This window comes from Sphaeramia orbicularis, chromosome 17 (genome assembly GCF_902148855.1).
Source record: "Sphaeramia orbicularis chromosome 17, fSphaOr1.1, whole genome shotgun sequence".
NCBI lineage: Eukaryota > Metazoa > Chordata > Actinopteri > Kurtiformes > Apogonidae > Sphaeramia > Sphaeramia orbicularis.
In genome coordinates, this window is record NC_043973.1 from 47654155 (window position 1) to 47676362 (window position 22208).

General features: G+C 36.1%; 1 protein-coding gene across 1 annotated transcript in view; it reads left to right on the forward strand.

Annotated features, from left to right (window-relative positions):
- brinp2 (bone morphogenetic protein/retinoic acid inducible neural-specific 2) overlaps window positions 1-22208 on the forward strand; it is a 399119-nt gene that overhangs the window by 228773 nt on the left and 148138 nt on the right. Inside the window, 2 exon segments of the mRNA XM_030160901.1 lie at window positions 7447-7637; window positions 14987-15168. Coding sequence (XP_030016761.1) covers window positions 7447-7637; window positions 14987-15168 — 373 coding nt within the window.

Consider the following 22208-nt stretch of genomic DNA (forward strand, 5'->3'; position numbering starts at 1 on the left):
GTGCAATAGCTGAGTAATTGTGCAAACTGTCAGAGGTAAATGGAGATAAATAAAATGTTAAATGTGCAAGACTGTCGGATGAACAGTATGATATATGTAGAAGGTGAATAAGATAAAAAGTGATGATAAAAAAAATGAACAAATCTAAGAAATGTCATTAGAAGCTTATTACACTCAGAACATAGTTAATAAATGGTAATAAAACCAAAATAAACATAACAAGAGTTTTAGAAATTCTAAAATAATTGCCTTTTTTTGGCCTAAACCATCAAATATTCAATTTGATGTATACTTTAATGAATACTCAGTCTGATGAAGTTTATCTGTATTTCCTGAAAAATCTGAATAAAAGGACTTGGGCAGTTATTTTAGGAAGATGACAATATAAAATTGCATCTGATATATTGTGTATGTATTAGTTTATTATTTCTGTATTGTGAATGATGTAAAATGATATGATAATCATCACTTAGCGTAAGATGAGATAGAGTTGCAGATTTATTGACCTCAGCAGTAATAAAGTAGTTGTATTAATAGGAATAAATGAAACAATAGAATACAAACAGTGAAGTAGGGTCCAGTTTCTGCGGTGAAATAGCTGAGACATTCGATCAATATTACAAAAACAAAATAACTTGATGAAACTGTGCTGTCTGAGAGAATGGTTCCTTATTGGTTAATATGCTCTGCTGTTTTTAGAAGGTAAATATGTCGGTGTGAAATATGACGCTGGTCAAAGGTAGTGGAGCTGCTGCTGGGAAACAGCAATTAGACCCATGTGTGTTGTCGCTTTTCCATTGGACATATGCACAAAACTTTACTGATGTTTGCAAAAAGTCGAAAAATCAGAAGTGTGTAATGTCTTTTTTTTTTTTTTAGAACTTAATTGATCATTCAACATTGACATCATTAAAGCATTTCTTACAAAGGTTGTGAACTTGCCCCCCACCCCATCCAGGTGTCATCCCCACAAACACAAACACATCCACATACACACTCACGTATTACATGGGCAAACAAAACACCTAAGGAAAAAAACTAATATACACAAATACAAAAAACAGACTCAAACTAATCTGTGTTGATCATTCTGGTCATAATACCAACATTCTGGACTTCTGGCATAAGAAAAAAAGTCCCTGCAGTCAGAGTATGGGCGCTGAGAAGACTACGACAGCAGTCAAAGAGAAAGAAAAATAATTACATTAGTAAGTAAAAACAAGGAGTGAGGCAAAAGGCAGGCTCTTGACATGAGTTATGAACTATGACCAGGTTCTGTCATATTTATCCTCCAACCCGTGTACTGCATACCAAATTTTTTCCAGGTCCAATCCCAACATCACCTCTGTAATCCAATGAACATAGGCAGGAGGGTTCTTCCCCTCCCAGTTCAGGAATATCAGACGGCAGGCATACAACGATGCAAAGGCAACTGCATTTTTGTGGTGACGGGACAACTTTAGCTCATCACTAACTGCAATAATGTTGGGTTTTCCATTCAGTAATTCATTAATTTTCTGAACCCGCTTTATCCTCACTAGGGTCACAGGGGTCACTGGAACTTTTTATGGGCGAAGGTGGGGTACATCCTGGACATGTCACCAGTTCATCGCAGGGCTGATGTATAGAGACAAACAATCACTGTCACATTCACACCTATGGGCAATTTAGATTAACCAATTAACCTATCAGTGCATGTCTTTGCATGGTGGGAGGAGCTGGAGTACCTGCAGAGAACCCACGCAGATACAGGGAGAACATGCAAACTCCATACAGAAAGGTCCCACCCCCATCAACTGGTGTTGGAATCAAACCCAGGGCCTTCTTTCTATGAGGCACCACTGTGTCGCTGTGTTTTTCCATTTAATCACAAATGTGATGATTTGTTTCTTTATTATTACAAGATGTCACGAGAAGTCATTCCATAAACATGGCGAAGAAAATAAATATCACATTGATTTATCGTACTTTATACTCTATATTACTCTATCCCGTACTAAATTTAAAAATGATTGTTTCCTTGTGTGTCTCCACATACCATGTTTGTTTTAAAAGTCTTCTTCTTCACTTGTTGTAACATCCATCAACATCTGTTTTATCTTTTTTTTTTGTTTTTTTTTTGTTTTCATGTGACTCTTGTTGTGCAAAAAGGTCTTTCTATTGCAGTTTTGCATGATATACCACTTTAGCTACGCTCAAAAACTTTTCATCAAAAAACTAGAGTTTGGGTGAAATTGTCATTTTCCATTAAGCAATTTTTTATGCGCAAGTTATATTCACGCAATTTGAACGGCAATGGAAAACGAACTATTGACTAATATTCAGGAGTGGAGAAACACCGAGCTAAAGGACGATGATCTGTAAGGTGTAATATCTGATGGAGCTGCCTCGGGTTCATATTCCCTGTCACACATTTCATTGGAGGCGTCTTTGTGTTTTGAGTCCTTTACACCAGTATCCATCATGCTGGTCTACTTTCTTATATGTAGTTTTTTGGGTTTTTTTTTAGTCTGCTTTGGTTGTTGGAATGTTTGATTCAGTGTAATTCTGTGGCAGCTTCTGTATCTTCTCTAAGTAGCTCCGTGCTGTGGTGAATGCTTTATCAAGTTGAAAGGGAAATCCTGCTGCATACTCTCACGTATTTTTGGCTCAGTCGAATGTTGACTTCACTGTTGGCTCATTCCTCTGTGTTTTTCTCAGCTTTGAGGATAATTTATGTTTTTAAGGCTGTTGTTAAATCAGTTTTACTGTTTAGTTAAAGGTGTTTAAACCCAGCGGTGGCTTTTGGACCAATCATCATGCACCGTGTCATTTTTAATTTCCCTTGAATTGTTGATGGAGCTGTCTGGGATCCTGTCTGTCCCTCTGTCCACTCATCCATCCGTTCATCCATCTGTCATCTATTGTCTGTCCGTCCATCCATCATCGATTGTCTGTCCGTCCGTTCATCTGTCATTTATTGTGTGTCCATCCATCTGTCATCTTTTGTCCATCCGTCCATCTATTGGTCATCTATTATCTGTCCATCCATCCATTATCTGTTGTCTGTCTGTCTGTCTGTCATCTATTGTCCATCTGTCATCTTTTGTCTGTCCATCCATCTATCCTCTTAATCCTTGTTCAGGTTATGGAAGCCCAGACCTCCTCCAGTTCCTCCAATAGGACACCACGGCTTTCCCAGATCAGCTGTAAGATATAATCCCTCCATTCTGCCCTGGGTCTGTCCTGGGGTCTCTAAATAAACAGTCTCTAAATATACCCCAACCAACCTCCCCAGGGAGACGCCCAGTTGTCATCCTACCCAGATTCTTAAACCACCTCAGCTGACTCCTCTGGATGTGGAAGAGCAGCGTCCAGTTTCCCATCCTGACCCAGGACATAGAACCACCCTTAAAATACTATTAAAATACGTTTCTATCCAGTACAGTCATCTGTGTAAACGAATGAAGACACTGCAGTGCAAACACAAACAAAAACAGGACATACTCCAACATTTTTAAGGAGTACAAAACGAATCCTGAGATGCAAGACCACCCACTCCAATTTAATCACATAACAGAGAAATGATACATTTAATACCCTACATATTTATAATCCCAGACCCTAAAGACAATCCAGAAATAGTGCATCTGGTGCCAGAAGCCTACTTTTGAGTGTTTGCTTAATTACAAATCCCACATGGACCTGTTTTTAACATTAACTATTAATTACACCATTAATTTTCAATCACATCATTGAACTGAATATGAATGAACAAGACCACCACTGAGAAGGCTAGCCCGCCTCCACAGGCCGGTCACATCTGAATAAAAGGGTTTATTAAAAACAGGGTTAAGTTCTTTGAATAATTAGTTAGAGGGGCGGATTTTCCAATTCCAGAAACTGGTGTAAAAATATCCTTGCAATTATTATCCTCGTGCTTTTTTTCTTTTGAAGTAAAGAGGAAGAGAGATTTATGGAAAACTATGATTCTTAAATGGCTCAATTCTTTTAATTTTCCCAGTTTCAGCTGTTTTTAAAACATCATACACGTCCATTTTCTGCCGTTTTCATTGTCATTGTCTCTGTATTTATTAGCATTTTAAAGCCTCAGGATTAACACCTCCTATAGCTCCTGTACCATTAGGATTACTGTTACAAACATGAGCATGGAGGGTTGTAAAGAAGCAGTAATCCACATCACAATAATATCAGCCTTTTCTCTTTTACACAGAGCCATAACTGTGGCTGCATGTTGAGATGATTCCCTTTCTGTCCAATTAAGCGGAAATCGCTCGCTAACTTAACCATCTTCCCCAGCCGTATGTCTTCATGTGAAGTTTTCCTCTTAAGTAAAGTGTCATTTATGAATCTAAGAGGATAAAACTGTACATTAAAGCAGCTGTTTACTTGTAAGCGCTTGATTTGCTGTGAATATTAATGTATACGAAGCTGCCAGAGGTGTACGGCTGACTGGTTTCTGTCTTATACTGTATCTGAAGTACTCCATTTATCTTTTTATTGGCGGTAGATATAACGGCCTGTTTCTCTTAAGTGCGTCTTTGGTCCCTGCCCTGATTGGTCAAGTGGTTTTATGGTGCCTGAAGGTTGTGAGTTTTACCCTGAACACTGTGTTGTGCCCTTGAGGAAAGACGTTTTACCTGATTTAGCTGCACAGTGTGACAGAACTTTATACGTACACTGGAAAAAATCAAAATCTTACCAAGTGTGTTTTTCTCATTTCTAGTCAAAACATCTCATCACACTTAAAATAAGACATAATCACCTAAAGAGTAACTTTTCAGTGAGATGTAAGAACTTATTTTTAGACGTTCTTGAAAATCTTATTTCAAGAAATCTTACCAAGATAATTTTCACTTTTTTGCTTGAATTAAGGAACAAAAAAACATTGAATTAAGTTAAAAAAAACAAACAAATCTGCCAGTGGAACAAGTGAAAATCATCTTGGTAGGATTTCTTGAAATATGATTTTCAAGATCTATTCTCTACCAGTAAGTTCTTATATCACTGAAAAGTTACTCTTCAGGTGATTATGACTCGTTTTAAGTGTGATGAGATATTTGGACTAGAAATGAGAAAAATACAGTAGGTAAGATTTAGGTTTTTTGCAGTGTAGAGTCTATATGCGGTATTTCTACTTTTAAATATTATATATATATATATAATATATAAAAAATAAATATATATATATATATATATTTTTTTTTTTTTAATAATATACACACCCCTATCCTCTATATGGCACATCAGATGCAAGGAAAAGATGTGAGGAAAGAAGAATCTGTTCTTCGGAAATAAGACGTCTGTTTCTTTCAACCATCCCCTGAAGCGACGTCTGTTTCAATCAACAACGTCACCTGGTTTAGCCATTGCCCCATACCCCATTTTATGGTTTTGAGTTTGGATTTGCTTGCACAAAAACTCGCCCCAGTTCATTAACATAAGCACAGCGCTCTGTATTTTTATAGTCATTCTATACGTGACTGTGTTTAAACAGTTTGACAAACATCTGCTCTTATTAAGAGCTGCATTCTGTGTTGATTTTGCAAACAGATCAGTCACTGCAGTGTGTAAATGTACTTAACTGCTCTAATACTGAACATACACAACGTATTTTAATGAAAATGGAACATTTATTTTATTAAATAATTGTTCTAGATGGGTAAAATGCAGAGATTTAAGTTTCCTACGGTAATAATAAAACAGGCTAAGCTCAATCTTTTTGTCCACCTTCATATTAAACACAGTACAGTATGGAGTCACAAACATCTGCAGTGGAAAGGCCCAGATGTAGGAGGATCTATCTGCAGAGATGGGATGGAAATAAGAGATATCAATGTAGTTACTATTGAGCACTGATAGGAAGTCATATATGGATATTTGGGTCCGTGACCTTTGACCGTGCGTGACCTTGAAGGGTCAACCACAAGGTTACAACTGTCTAGTTTTCAACAGTCTTCTTTTCCGAAACTACTCATCGGATTCATTTCAAATTTTATACATAGCTTCTTTGGGATGATGTCTACAAAGTTTCTTTACCATTTTGAGAAATTTAGATTTTGATGAATTTTTTGAAATATTAAAAATTTCCCTTTACTTCTAATGGTCCATATTTCCATGGTTTATAACATGTAAATGGTTACAGAAATCAATATAGTTACTGTTGATCACTGATAGGAAGTCATATATTGACTTTGAATTAGTTGCGTTCTCCTCCAGTGAAGGTACCACCCACTTCTATTGGGAGATTGATCTCCTGCATCAAGACCACAGCAGTCTAACTTAGGCTACGGTCAGACTGCAGGTAAATGTGGCCCAAATAGGATTTTTTTGCCCATATGTGACCTGTATCAGAACTGTTAAAGACAGTTTGAACAGCACAAATCCCATTTTTTTCTAATCCGACCCAGGTCACTTTCATATGTGGTCCTAAATCCAATACGTATCTCATATTTTGCAATGCAACTTATGTCTGAATGGCCAGTTAGCATTTATCCGACCTTTACGTCATTGAAATGCAACAAATGTCACAATTCTGCATCCCAGGAGGTGGAGCGTCGCGAAAACATATTTCCTTTCGTAAACACAGTGCGTGTCTGCATAGTCACGTATTACATCAGGACCTCTTTTGCACATGTGGGTCACTTCAAGGTCACATTCAGTTCATACTCAAAACTGATAGAAGTCGCATTTAATGTTTTAATGCATACATGTAAAAAAAAAAAAAAAGATGTTTGTGGACTTTTTTACAGAATTATGTGTTTTTTCTAGTATCTTTTATCTGACTCCCTGAAGGCCTGCACAAAAGTTCCTATGTGTATATGTATACACAAATGACAAATAAAATTTTGAATCTTATATCTTGAAATCTACATGATATTTACATGCGTCGCCATGTTTATGGAATGACTTCTTGTGTCATCTCACAATTATAAATAAACAAATCATCTCATTTGTAATTAAATGGAAAAACTGATATTACACACTTATGTTTTCTCAACATTTAGTAAATATCCATAAAGTTTTACCCATATGGCCAATGGAAAAGCCACTATTGATCCTGTTTCGTATTGTGGTATACAGTCTTTTTCTAGTCTTATTGGTGTAACCTACCAACTACAACTACAGTCAAGCTCTCTGGTAAGAAAAAAATAGTGAGCTGTGCAGGATGAACCTTTAACCTGTAGTTTAATGACCACAAACAACTGTAATTCAGGCAGAATAAATGATTGTACTGTTTTAGATGCTTTGTGTCTGAAATCCTCTTGATACAATAAACTCACTCACTGCAGTATGTTTTTATCCATGGCATGTGAGTGTATTTGTGCATAATTCCACCAGACTTCAGGAGAGTAAAAGAGTGTGTGTGTGTGTGTGTGTGTGTGTGTGTGTGTGTGTGTGTGTGTGTGTGTGTGTTTTGACCATTTTATGTGTTCAATATTTCAGGGAGTTCAGCCACTGGAAGGTGAACAGCCTGGCGACAGAGAAGAGAGATTTCCTCAAAGCTCCTTTGCCCCTAGCGCCAGAGTTCCTACGCAACCTGCGGTTACTGGGGCGACGGCCAACCCTGCAGCAAATCAACGAAAACCTCATCAAGAAGTATGGGACCCACTTCCTTGTTTCCGCTACCCTGGGAGGTAAGAAAGGACTGCAGGTGACACGCTCGCCTTTTTTTCTCAGGTTAGGAGGTGTCGGGACGCACCAAAAATAGAGGAGCTACTGGTTTTAGTACTCAGAGGATTTTACACTGAGTTATAGCCTGAGTTAGAGTAGAACTGCACTATGCACGTACACGATATGGACAAAAGTATGTGGACACATTGAATTCAGGTGCTTCTTTTCTAACAGGGGTCTGGGATACAAAACAATAATGACTATATGCAAATATACTTTTATTTTGGGATAAATATCATTGCAATGGCTAGTTTAATAAAAAAAAAAAAGTCACTTTAAAATAAAAGTCTTTTACTTAATTTCTCTTAAGTGCTTTTTTATCCATGACTATGATTTTAAATGTTCTACCTCTAAATTTCTAAAATGTGTTTTATTCTCTGGCTGTAAATGATAATTTTCTACCACAACTAACCATCTACTTTTTTCACATCTCACTGAGGAAGAAAAATCTACCATTAAACTTTAAGGAAATATTAATGTTTTTACCTCAAATCCTCATGAACAGGACATCTTACAGCTGTAGACATGATGTGCCCCAATATTTTTTTCCATATAGCTTATATACATCAATATTTCATTAAAGTTTAATGGTAGATTTTTCTTCCTCAGTGAGATGTTAATAAAGTAGGTGGTTAGTTGTGGTAGAAAATTATTATTTATTGTCAGAGCATGAAAAATATTTTAGAAATTTAGAGGAAGAATATTTAAATCATAATCATGGATTAAAAAAAAGCACACACAAAAAACTATTTTAAGAGAAATTAGTTAAAGTGAAAAAAATCACAATTTAAATCAATGATATTTATCCCAATATAAAACTATATTATGACATTAGTCATTATTGTTTTGTATCCCAGACCCCTATTAGAAAAGAAACACCTGAATTCAACATGTCCACATACTTTTGTCCACATAGTGTATTTGTCAGGAAAAAAATGTTGAGTGGAAAAGTAACAATCGCAGCCATACCACTCTTTTCACCTGTAGTGTTCAACCAAGGTTATTTTCCTCAGTGGATTTCCACTCAACCTTCCTCTGACGAACGTCTTGCGCAGCCGCGAGAGCCTTACGAAGCAGAAAAGAGATTAAATTGACCTGTTTCTTAGCATACGTCTTTCTTTATTGGATTTCTTTTTACCCTCCATCTCAGAGGAGACGAGTAACTCAGCAAATGGAGTCACCGGCAGCATCGATTGTATGAGACACACAAAACAAAGTGTGAGACCAGTGTTACGTTCAGTGTCGACCTCATCATATAAATACACCGCTGACCCTGGACAACACATAACAATCCACCCAGATGTGTCAGTGCCATTTTTATGTGGACGCTTGAAGAAGTTGAAAGAATCTAAAGGACGAGGTGTGTGAAACCCTGTAGTGTTCAGTGAAAACAGAACAGAAGGTGGGAAGCATTTCAGACGGAAACATTTTGGTTTCATGATTTTCTGTCAACGTCACTTGGTGTAAGTTTGTTTATAATCAATTCTGATGCAGATTAGTTTAGATTGAATTAAATTAGATTGGATTGGATTAGATAGAATTCTCTTGATTCCTTGTGTATGTAAATATATGTGTATGTATGTGTGTATGTATGTATATATGTCTGTGTATATGTATATATGTATGTGTGTATGTTTATATGTGTATGTATGTGTACGTATATATGTCTGTATATTTATATATGTATGTGTTCAAGTTTATATGTATGTGTATGTATATATGTATGTGTATATGTGTATGTTTATGTGTGTGTGTGTATATATATGTGTGTGTGTGTATGTATTTATATATGCATGTGTATATGTATATATGTGTGAAGTAATCACAGGAGAAAAAGTTAGAATGAAGTGATAATAGTAATAGTACTTGTAACAATGATATATAAATAATAAAATAAATATGTAAGTAATAATGATAAGCATAATAATTTTAAATTTTAGAACACAGTAGTACATTAGAACATTAGAACACTCACCATTAAATCAAAACACCTGATACACAAGTTACATAAACAGCACAAAGAAGTGAGTTTTACGTTAACACATTATTTCAAAATATAGACGGATGATTTTGTCATGAGAAGAAACAGTGGAGTTATTACTCAAAGGCTGTTGTGTGTTTAAAAATTTGTATTTGACTTGAGACAAATGAGGTTTTTGTTGGATTTTCACAACATGATCCATTTTATTTTGCGAAAATGCTAAACACTAACCATCTGTGACTGAATCATTATCATCAAGATGGTGTTTGATGATCTACAGCCCAATACTGTAATAAATGTGTTTTACCCAAAAGTGAGACTCAAACATTGGACATTTCTAACTAATTATAAACTCCATTTACTTTGGAAACACAATAGAATCAATGCAGAAGAGTCTGCAGATGAGGAGTGGTTTTAAAGCATTATGTAGACTCATGTCTGCAGTGAAAGGGGCTTCTGTGATTTAACAGGAAGTGAAAATCACAATCAGTGACTTTTTCCAACACAATATATCAAATTAACTGATGTAAAACCATTGGCTCCATCCACTGTCATTGATCCAACTCCATGGGTTTTATGACGGTGTTTCCACGGTAACTACGGAGCCTCTGAACGTCCAAATGGGTCATATTTGATGACCATGAAAAAGATGATAAACTCTTTTAACTGTGATCATCTCACTATTGAAAGGATTAGTGGATCAGAAGTTATGAAACATTTTAGATCAGTAGATGCTTTTGGTCTCCAGTGACGGTTAAAGTCTGTGAGGGTAAAGAAATGATAACCTACTCCCAGCATCAGTTAGACTTAAAGAACATGTCTCCAGCTTGAAAATATATATATATTTATTGAAGTAATTATTCACTGGAAGGACCTGAAGGATTGGCTTCGTTAAATCCAGGAGGGAACTTTTTTTATTCTTTGATGTATGCATTTGAATAGATTTCTCCGTTGTTTTGAATCTAGAATGCTCATTACTCCTCTGTCCTGTTCTAAAGTAAAAAAAAAAAGATTGGGTTTCCTCATGTGTAACATCTGTCAACATCTGTTTTTTTTTTTTTTTTTTTTTTTTTTTTTATTCACGTGACTCTAGTTGCACAAAAATGTCTTTCCATTCCAGTTTTGCGCGATATACCAATTGTGCGACGTCCGAAAAACCACCTCTTGCAAGCACGAAAACTTTACATTAAAAAATGAGAGTTTTGGCAAAATTGTTGTTTTTCCATTAGGTAAATTTTTATGTGCAAGTTATATTCATGGAATTTGAGGGTCAACGGAAAAGAAACCAATGTTATGGGAACAATGGAAATACTTCTAGCTTTGTTTCTATTAAGCAACAAACACTTTAAGTGCAAAGAGTCTGTATAAAAATATTACACAAAATACTGAAAAATTGGCAATATCCAAAAAATACAAAGATAAAATATCAAATATACAAATACTTATAAAATTCTACTAAGTACTATTTGCACACTTATGTATATTCCTTTTATCATATTGATAATATATTGTCTAGTACATGTACAAATTGCTGTTCTGTTTTTTTTGTCTAGAGTGTTTTCATATGTGTATTTGGTATTCTGAGCTATTTGTATATTTAGAGCTTTATATATGTACATATTTATATATTTTTCTTTATCTTTTTCTGTTGTGTTAATAATTTCTTTCTTGCTACTTTATTCTACTTGAATGAAGCAACTTTAACATCTAATCATTTCCCCCTGGGATTAATGAAGTCTTCTGACTGCTACTAAAATATATAAAAATCTAACTGTCTACTACAGATAAAAGACATATATAAAATATATAAGGAGATATGCACCCAGTACATGGTATGTACAAGGTAAAATAAAAAATCAGTGCATATTATGCAGAAAACATACATTTTTATCATCTTTCGCCAACTGAAACAAAAAGTTAAATGTCCTTTTGCATCTTTGTGTTTCAACCTTCAGACTTTACATCTATTATTTAAACCTATAACGATCTATCACTTAATTATGACAGATGTTGTCATTTTACCTGAGTTTCCTCCTACGTCGCTGAGGCAGACTGTTACAGACACACTACCAACTGTTACCATTCCTAACTTTACAGAATGTGTTAGACGTCTGTGGTTCCTAGTCTAACTTTGGTGCCACTTATCACAGAATGTTCACATTAGAGCATCAGCGTGGGAGATGAATGCAGCGGCAGACTGATACTTAGACTATATGTAATTAACCGCCTCCATTAAATGGGCTGAGCCAGTCTGCATACTGATTAGACGCTGGCAGAGGGGGCAAACGCACACATCGGAGATCGCCATTTTTAATTTTGCTCTCAGTTAATGTCAGTTAAGGTATCAATTTTCTGAAATTATCAGTCATAACCCACCAGGTTTGGTTGGATAATATAGTCAGCAGCATTTATAACTGTACCAAAAGAGAATCAGAATGACCTTTATCATCATCGTGTGTTTAATAAAATTAGGAGTGGTACACCAGTTAGTGGATATAGGCATATTAAAAAAAAAAACAAAAAAACAATACGTCAGAAAATAAGAATGGAACTCATGTAAAATTACAAAAAACTAAAAAGTGATGTAATAAAATAGGATATCAAGTTTTACAAAAAGTAAAATAACAATAGACCTAAATGTATAATAAAAGAAAAATAGACATAAAATATAGAATGAATATGACAAAATATTTACAATATGTATATATATGAATATTAATATTAACAGTATGTATATCTATGAATATTAATATTAACAGTATGTATATCTGTGAGAGTCTATAAAAAATAGTGCATTTTTGTTTGAATAAATGTTGTATTGATATTTTCAAGAACAGAGAATTTTGCCCAAACTGCAGAGGATTGTTGTCACAACTTATTGCACATTATTCATATTATACAGGGTTATTGCACATAATTGAAGTGGTTGCACAGTAAAGTAGAGCTCCACAGTTCTGTTTCCATGCTTTTCTGAAGAGCTTTGGCCTCCTTCGACCTCCTCAGATACGTAGACGAGCCCGAGCACCAACTGACCCTTCACTCGATTTACTGATTCAAAAGGGTTTGTGCCTTCCAGCTACAGAGTCAAACACTTTTGAGCCTTGATTTAATTAAATTCTGCTTCAGTCTGAACCTTCCATGCAAGTGCAAGTTGTCACTAAAAAGCTGAAAAGATTTCAGTTAATCCCATTGAAATGCATTTAATTCTAAACTTGTAAATGCCATTAATTTGATCGCTCTTCTCACTACAGCAACAATAAATCTGCACAAATGCAGCTGCTGAGAGTCCAGACAGAAATACTGTTGGAATGCAGAGAGAAAGACTGAATCAATTTGAATATCTATTAAAATAAAAGCTGCATTTATTTAACTTCATAACTTTAACTGCAAAGATATAAACTATTTGTGCACTTATTTTGCTGTCAAGAATTGATTAATTGTCCCTTAAAGACCTAAGAGTGTGTTTGTTTCCAAATGAATGCTTTACATTTAAACTTTTGTTATATTTCACTATTTATTATATTTTCCTCAGCATTTTGTGCTTTTCTGTAAAATCAGGTAACTTTATGTGTTTAATTTATGCTTCATGTGGATGAGTGGTGTTAAACATACAGCCCGTGGGCCTAAACTGGCCCACCAAATGGTCCAATCCAGCTCATGGGTTGAATTTGCAAAGTGCAAAAATTTCATTGAAGATATTATGACTTATCAGTCAAACTCATTTTAGTTCAGGTGCCACGTTAAGCCCAAGTGGATCTGGGTAAAAATGGGCCAGTAAATAATGACGAGGCTAAATTTTTCTTTTAGTGAGAAAAAAGGAAAACTGCATGAAAATGTTTATAAGGTGTGTCAGAAAAGTTCCAGGACTGATGTCACAAAAGATATATTTCAAACACAAATGACAACTTTTCCCCTTCAGAGTTATCCCCCTGGAGTATATCACTGATCTCTGTTCTCTGCAGCCACTGAACCTTTTTCCACATGCTTTTGTAGCTGCTGAACAATGACCAGAAGGATTGACACATGCAAGTGTGTCAGGACATCCTCGAGCATCTTGAAACCGAACCAGACCTGCTAGGGAGTGTCATCATCGGTGATGAGTCATGGATCTTCAAGTATGACCCGGAGACCAAACGCCAGAGCCTTCAGTGGAAGAATCTGATGTCGCCAAGGCTAAAGAAAGCAAGACAGTCCAAGTCCAAAGTCAAAGTCATGTTGATTGCATTCTTCGACATGAGAGGCATCGTCCACTGCGAGTTCTTGCCACAGGGCCAGACGATCAACCAGCACGTGATTTTTTTTTTTCCTCTTCCCCAAGCTGAAGGGGGTCATCAGGAGGACCCGTTTTGAAGACATGGGCAACATCAAGATGGCAGTGACAGCGGAGCTGTGAAGGGTCCCAGAAGAATCCTTCCAGGAGTGCATGGAGGGGTAGCAGAGAAGACTGGGAGAGTACATTAGACTCCAGGGGGATTACTTTGAAGGGGGAAAATGGGTAGTTTATGGTTTGGATTTAAAATTTCTCTTTTGTGATACCAGTCCTGAAACTTTTCTGACAAATCCTCCAGTACATTGTCCTACCCCCACCTCGGACGCTAATTTTTTTTGGGGGGGGGGCAACACATAGTCAATGAAAAGGTGAGGGGAGCTCACTTGCACTTTGTCACAGCTTTATCTACACGTCCTCCACATACAGGTCCATCACATTACTTGTTGAATTATGTATTGAGGTCTGGATTGAGGTCCGTGAGCGGGTGGGAGGGGGTTATATCACCCCCCCACCCCCCGGTTGCAAATTAGTTTTTGGGGGGTAGCAGGTAGTTAATGAGCTATATAACCCACCACATCCTCCACACACAGGTCTGTTGTGTTACTTGTAGAATTATGTAACCCTCCCTTGGGACCTAAGGGCTGTTGGTGGGACTTGGTCCAAAAAAGGTTGGAGAAACCCTGTTGTAGAAGATGATTGACAGTGTTTCCATGTTCACTTCAGAGCCTCTGAACATCCCAACGGGTCATATCTGATGACCATGAAAAGATGACAAACTGCATTTTACCTCAGTTATTTACATGTATTAAGAGGTTTAGTGGGTTATAAGTTACTAAACATTTTAGATCAGTAGATGCTTTTGGTCTGAGCACTGACTATGACATCTGTGGTCATTCAGCTTGGAGTTTTCAGACTAAACTACAGAAGTGATTGAAAAAGTAAAAATCAGCCAGTTTGTCGTGTTATTTAAAAGCCAACCAGTGTTTTTCTGTTTTTTCTTACTGTGACATTCAAACCTGTAAAAGCTAAGAAGACTGACTCAGTGCTTGACTGACCCACAGGAGAGGAGTCTCTGACCATTTTCCTGGACAAGCAGAAGCTGAATAAGAAGTCTGAGGGAAACAGTAACAGCTCGGTGGTGTCTCTGGAGCTGCTCCATCAGCTGGCGGCGTCATACTTCACCGACAGAGAGAGCACCCTGAGGCGACTGCACCACCTCCAGATCGCCACTTCTGCTATTAAGGTATTTCTCACACCCACACTAATGCTTCTTTGGTTTTAAAATGTTCTAAATGAAATGGAACTGGGTTGAGTCGTCCATCTAAGACCACTGTAGAGGCTCATTTATGCTTCATGTTAAATACAGATAAAGATAAATCTGTGTATCATTCGTTCTTTTCATATTCAATTGAGAATCTACAATCAGAAAATGAAAAAATGACTCGTTTTTTCATTATTTATGTACAAATCAAAAAACGAGTTGTTTTTCATTCTTTCGATTGTACACACAAATTAAAAATTGGAAATAAGCAAATGGACCAAAATTGGGGTTTCATGTTGAAATTTTTGACATCCACTTTGGTATGACCTGGAAATTACTGATTTCTTGGTGTGTTGAGCTGGACAGTCGTGGGTTTGCTAGTATTCTGCGCTAATGGAGAATTTCATGTTATTCAGAAGCAGTAAACGCGTTACTCTGAAAGAGGATGACATGACAACTGAAAAACTGGGCAGGATCTTTATGTATTGTTGTTTTGTCTAATACAGTGTGGCCATGGTAGGCAATCTCAATCTCAAATAAGTTTTTATCTCACTGGTCGATCGGCCATGAGCTGTTGTGAAGGCGCTGTGTCCATAGTCGTCTTCATTAGCAATTTCTTCAAACATCTTCTCTGACAAAACTACTGGTCGGATTCATTTTAAAAAATTTGAGCACTGATTTGAAGTCATATCTTGACTTTAATTTGGGTCCATGACTTTTGACCTTGACTGACCTCAAAGGGTTGGATTCAGACACAAATGTCTAGATTTTAACAATCTTCTCTTAAACTACTGGTCAGATTAATTTGCAAAAAATTATGTGGCTTTCTTGGAGAAAATGTCCACAAGATTCATCTGTGTAGGTTCTCATCTGCCCAGGTCATCGTTCTTTTTGGTTCAACTGGACTAGTTTAGCTCTTTTGAAAACTTTTTGTCTCGCATCCAAGAGACTTCTTCCATGAACTACCAAAAAGTCTACAAGGTTTGTTCACAATTTTGAGAAACTTAGATTTTTAAATTTTTGACAATTTAAAAAAAAAAGTATTATTAAAAAAATGCCTTTACTTATAACAGTCTATATTCTGATGACTTATAGCATGGAAATCATTACAGATATCAGTATAGTTATAGTCACTGATAGAAGTCATATATGGACTTTGATTGAATTAGTTGAGTTCTCCTCCAGTCAAAGTACTGCCCACTTCTACTGGGAGATGGATCTCCTACATCCAGACCACAGGAGTCTAACATAGAGACAGAACCTGACAACCTCACAAATTCAGCTTGTTATTGATTCTTGATAGAACATTCTTTATAGATTTTATGCTGTTATTTTACTGTACATCATATTGGTCTGTATGTGGAACCTGAACTAAAATGGGTTCAACACCATTGATCGTTAATATCTTAGGTGTAATTTCTGCACTTTTAAAATTCATCCCATGGGCCGGATTGGAACCTTGGATGAGCCGGTTTTAGGCCCATGGCCACATGTTTGAAATCCCTGCTTAAAATGGTCACGCCGTCGGTACAACAAATCCAAAAGGATGCACAGTGAGGGACATGACCAGCAAATGCTAACCAACCCATAGTAATTAATTAAAAAAAAAAAAAAAAAAAATCTCCATATTTAACGTTTCTTAAGTGATTTATGACTATTTATAATAATATTATCTTCTGTATTTTGCATTTTTTTCAGTTACAATCAGGTATTTTCTTAAATTTAATATACTAATTATGTAGATTTTCATAAGTTCAGTTTAAGGTTGAGGGGTATTATATCAAAAGCAGATAAAACTGAAGAAAAAGTGACGTTTTTGTGAAGATATCAATAACTGAATGTAAAACAAACATCTCCATCCACTGTCATTGATCCAACTCCATGGGCTTTATTGGTGAAACAATGTTGTAGAAGATGACGGTGTTTCCATGGTAACTACAGAGCCTCTGAACATCCCAATGGGTCATGTCTGATGACCATGAAGGGATGAAGAACTGCATTTCACACCAGTTATTTCCATGTGTTGATAGGTTTAGTGGTTCTGAAATTATTAAACATTTTAGATCAGTAGATGATTTGGGTTGCTAGTGGATGTCTGGGTCTTTATGGGTTAATGTTTCTGAATTTCATCATGTGTCCATTAAACTGGTTCAGCTGCATTTCTAAATGATTGGTTGTTATGAGGTTAAAATGCCAGTGCATGTGCATCCATCTGGACCTAAAAAATGCACAAATACATGTTATTTACTTTGAACGTGTGGGGGAGAATGTCTGTTTTAATATACAGCACCCATGCAAATGTGTGGTATATTTGTAGTTCTCTGACTACACAAACAACCACCCAGAAAGGGGAGACATGCAAACATTAACGGTCCTATAAAGCTGTCACTTTGGGATGTATTACACCGCCCTGCACCGATAACAAATAGCTCCGACTGCGCTCAACGTATGCACACAAACAATCTTTTTTTAAAGATTATTTTCAAGGTGCATCATTGCTCAAAAGCCGGGAGAGAGAGACAAGAAAGCGAGAATAAGAGCGCACGAGGACATGACATTTTTAAAAAATGGCAGCCTGGATTAAAAGCAGAGTATGCACCGGGCCCACAGAGGCACTAAAGCAAAGCAAATGTCAAGTTTCTATAAAATCCCAGAGGGACAAGTATATTTATTCATACTGTACTCCATGGAGACGGGGTTAGGAGACACTGTTTATTCTCTGATCCTGTGTACTTGTATCAAAAGAGGGAATAAATTATCTGGGAATTGTTGCCAGGCTTGTTAAAAAGTCCAAAAAGCTCATTTTGTGCATGATTCACACAGAAGTGGGAGAATTTTAAGCGATTTAACACCATTTTTCAGTGCACGAGTTGCCTTTTTACCTGCACACACGCTTGACTTGATTTGTAGTGAAGTGTAATTTACGTCAAATTCACCGCGAGGCTTGGAACAGCTTTTTTAGCATTAATTGCACGGAGGCTCAGTTTAGTCAGAAATCTACTCAAACAACAAGAAGTAAATCCAATTATCTCCTTTGCTTGGGTTTTATATCTGCTTATATGTTTTTTTTTGGTTTTTTTGCCTGATGAATGCAAGTAAAGTATAATGAAGGAATGCATTTTCCAGATTGAAGCACATCTCCTGGCTTTCATGTGATGACAGCAGGTGTGTGGGCGGAGGGACCGCGCTTTCATGCTTCAACTTAAATAGGAAATCTGATTGAAATGAGTAATTCAAAGTTTATACTGTGTTTGTTCAAGGGGAGGGTTGCATGTTTCTAAGTGCAGTCGCTGAAAACATGTACAGCATGTACAGTTGTGGAAAAAATTATTAGACCATCCTTGTTTTATTCAATTTCTCATTCATTTTAGTGCCTGGTACAACTAAACGTACATTTGTTTGGACAAATATAATGGTGACAACAAAAATAGCTCATAAGAGTTTAAATCCCACGTAAATGTAAAAAACTGCTTTAATGTGATATTAAACCTATTTTCTGAGCTGTAAATGTGATTAATTAATAACTGTGATAATACTCAGAAAACAATATGTAAAAAAGCATTTTGTAGGTGAAATCGGGTTAACCCTTTAACCCCTGGCGTGTCTGTGGTGAGAGTTCTGAATCTATGATTTATTTTAAATACTCTTAAAATTCAACTGATTGCTCAATAGGAAAAATTTCAAAATGTGTTGATAGAATTGACATTGTTCTTTCCATAGACATCTGAGCATGCTCAGTGCACCCTCACCACCTGTGTAAGGGGGGTAAAACACAGAACAGTGAGTGAGACCGACTCACTATAAAAATAGACAGTTTGGGCTTTTTTTTTTTTTTTTTTTTTTTTTTTTTTACATCGTTTCCTTGTGGGTTTTTTTGTTTTGTTTTTGTATTTTTTTTTTTTTTGTATTTTTTTTTTTTTTTGTTTTTACTGTTGTTTCCAGTTTTGTGGTGATTTTCCTTTCTTTTTCTTTTACTGTTTTTACTTCATTTTGACTGTGTAACTCCTTTTTGGAGTTCAAGCAGGTGCCAAAATGCAGCTGGATTCATTTAGAAAAAAGAAGAAAAATAAAAAACACTACTGGGCCAAAATTCAAATCCTTGTTGTTGTTTAGTGTGTTCCAGTTCACAGTTGATGTTCGACATCCTAAATCTCTTGATGTACATTCCGAGTACCTTATTTAGTCCAAACCTGTCAAACTTCAATTCCTCTCTTTGTCTTTTTCTGTTATTCCACCTGTTTTGACCCTAAAACACACGGTAAAACTAAACAACTGAAGAAAAGGAACACAAGCCCATACTCACAGCAGCTTTAATGAACCTGAAACAGACGCAGATTCACAGTAAATAATGTCTCAAGGGTTAAAGAGTTAAAATTTACTGAAAAAATATCAGAGAAATCCATAACTCCTTGATTGCTTTCTGTTTGTTTGTTTTTGGTTTTTTTTTTGGCCTGAAGATCCCTCAGTGCTTGAACAGAAGAAGTACAGGACAAAAAGACCTAAGGGACTTGAGCTCAAATTGCTTTGCTTTGCGTTTTATGAGAATATAAAACTGAATTCTGATAAATGGAGGAAAAAGTTTGTTCGGCCACATTTTCACTATATTTTAGCTACAGGGAGTAAAAAGAACATTGAGAGGAAAACTCTGTTGCAGTGGAACACAAATATAGATAACCTCAGAGGAGTGATGGGTTACTCTAGGTTACAAGGTTTATCAAAGAAAACAAAGTAAAAAAAAACTAAAATAAGATGAAGGTTTTCTAAATGGTTTTAAGAGTGGATGTGGAAAAGAAAAGAAAAACACATTATTTTCAAAGTCTAAATGACAATATAAATGTTGGCAATTAGTGACGATCAGTGGTAAAACATTTGTGTCAGATTAATGGAATTTAGACAGAATAGTTTCATAACATCTCAGAATAAGGTCTGAACGTTGTGTACCTTTTACAAAATATAAGGATTTTAACATATACATACGTAATCTAAGCATTTTAACAAAGATTCATAATAATTATCTCGTGATGAAGGATGATATTAACTGGTGGAATTATTGCATTCTGCTTGTAGCCAATAGTATATTAATAAACTTTAATAGTTATTATAATTCAATACCTATAAAAGTGATTCACCCCCAATAGGATTAAAATGCCATGTTGACAGTCTGGCTCAAAAAACAGTTTTAGTCTTCAGTTAATTTCATAAAAATCTCATGTCTTGAAGAGAGCTGATAAAACCGACAGACATGGAATTATCGCAAATTGTACAATTGCAGTCAGTAATATATTGATTATATTTAACCTGACTGCCAAACAAATACACAGTCATGTATGAGGGTGTTTTCACACAGTACAAAATCATTTCAGTTCAGGTTTCACATACAGAACAATTCAACCTCAAGTGAGTCGGACCAGCACAGTACTATTCTAGTTATTATTTCTGGTCTGGCCCATTTGAGATATAAAAAAAAAGAGTTTTGAATAATCAAGGGAGTGACCATTGTGATTGACACGCTAGTCTTTAGAAATTAAATTTATTCCCTGACAACTCTGTAAAAGTTGTGTTCAAGGAGTTACACTAGAAGGGGTTCTGTCATGAAGTTTATTGGTGATTAATTACAGTAATCAGAAGAACTTACCAGTTTTAGCTGATGTTAGCATTAATATGGATTGAATTCTATGGTCTGTCAGCTAGCCTGCTAATTAGCTCAGGTAGACATTATTAGTGTGTTTGTACATTTATACTGTTATCAACACAGCTGTAAGTATGAACTTTTATTGAAGAAATGAAGGAAATAACATTTATTTAAGGAAATGACCTCACAGAGTTGGTGTTTTTTTGGGTTTTTTTTGCAAGCCTTGTCTCTACATCAACCTCAAAATATATAAATGAATAAATCTTGCATCTTGCTGCTTCTAAATTGCCGACCAATAACTTCACAAAAGAAATTCTCCACTATTTATTTACACGTTATAGTAATAAGTATAAAGACCCAATCAGACAGTGGTCCTAAGTGTCTGTATCATCATTTGTAAATGTCTTGAACCCCAGATTTTATCCTCTTACAATATCACCGTCTTTTCCAAAAGCAAAAACCTATGAGTGTGGACGTAATAAATCTAGTTGAGTTTGAAAAAACACAGTTCTAAGTTAGAAAACAGGCAACAAATACTAGTAGTAAATAGGTCAAACATCAGGTTCTTTACCAAACATCTGCTGCACATCAGTCTCTTTGTTCTCTTTTTAAAGTTTTTCTGCTGGAGTTTGTTCTCGTTCCGTTTGAGGTCTGACTGCAGTCAACAAATTAGAGATGTGGGACTGGAGCCCAGTAAATGAAATTGACTTTTGTGCTGCCGGTCTTTTTCTGGAGGTCCTATTTCAGTCTATTTTTTGGACTTAATTAAAAGGAAATACAATGAGAACAAAAAATAGTCTGTAGTTTAAATGTTAACTGAAATGCAGAGGAAACACTGGGACATTGGCTGATTTAGAACCTGACCAATAATCAGAACTGGCCACAGGTCACAGGCCTTCAGGGCCCTCTAAGCCTAAATAGTCAGCCTGGCATTTACTCTGAAGTGACTAATTAAAAAGTTGTTTAGTACCAAGCAGATTAAAAGCTGGTGAGAGCCTGAAGGTGGCAACTGATTGTGGAAGTGACAGAATATAAATATTTCTGCTGATATTATAATTACATTGTGCATCCCCCTATTTGTGTCTGAGGTAGAGTAATGTTTGAGCATTTGACTTGATATGGCGTAATATTAGAATCTTTAATAAAGACAGCGCAGATACAGGAATCGAGAGCACAAACGCCAAAACAAAGGTGAATATGATCTCGTAGCAGGCCATTAATTAAGATGAGCGCCCAAAAGTATAATTCCATGCTTTCATTGTGAATCCGACCGCTCGCTTCAGTTAACTACCACTTGCTGTTCAACCTTTCCTCGCTCTCAATGTAATTTTTCCAGTCAGATATACGTCACCAATTTCAGGCTTAACAACACTCTGTTTTGGCGTTTGCG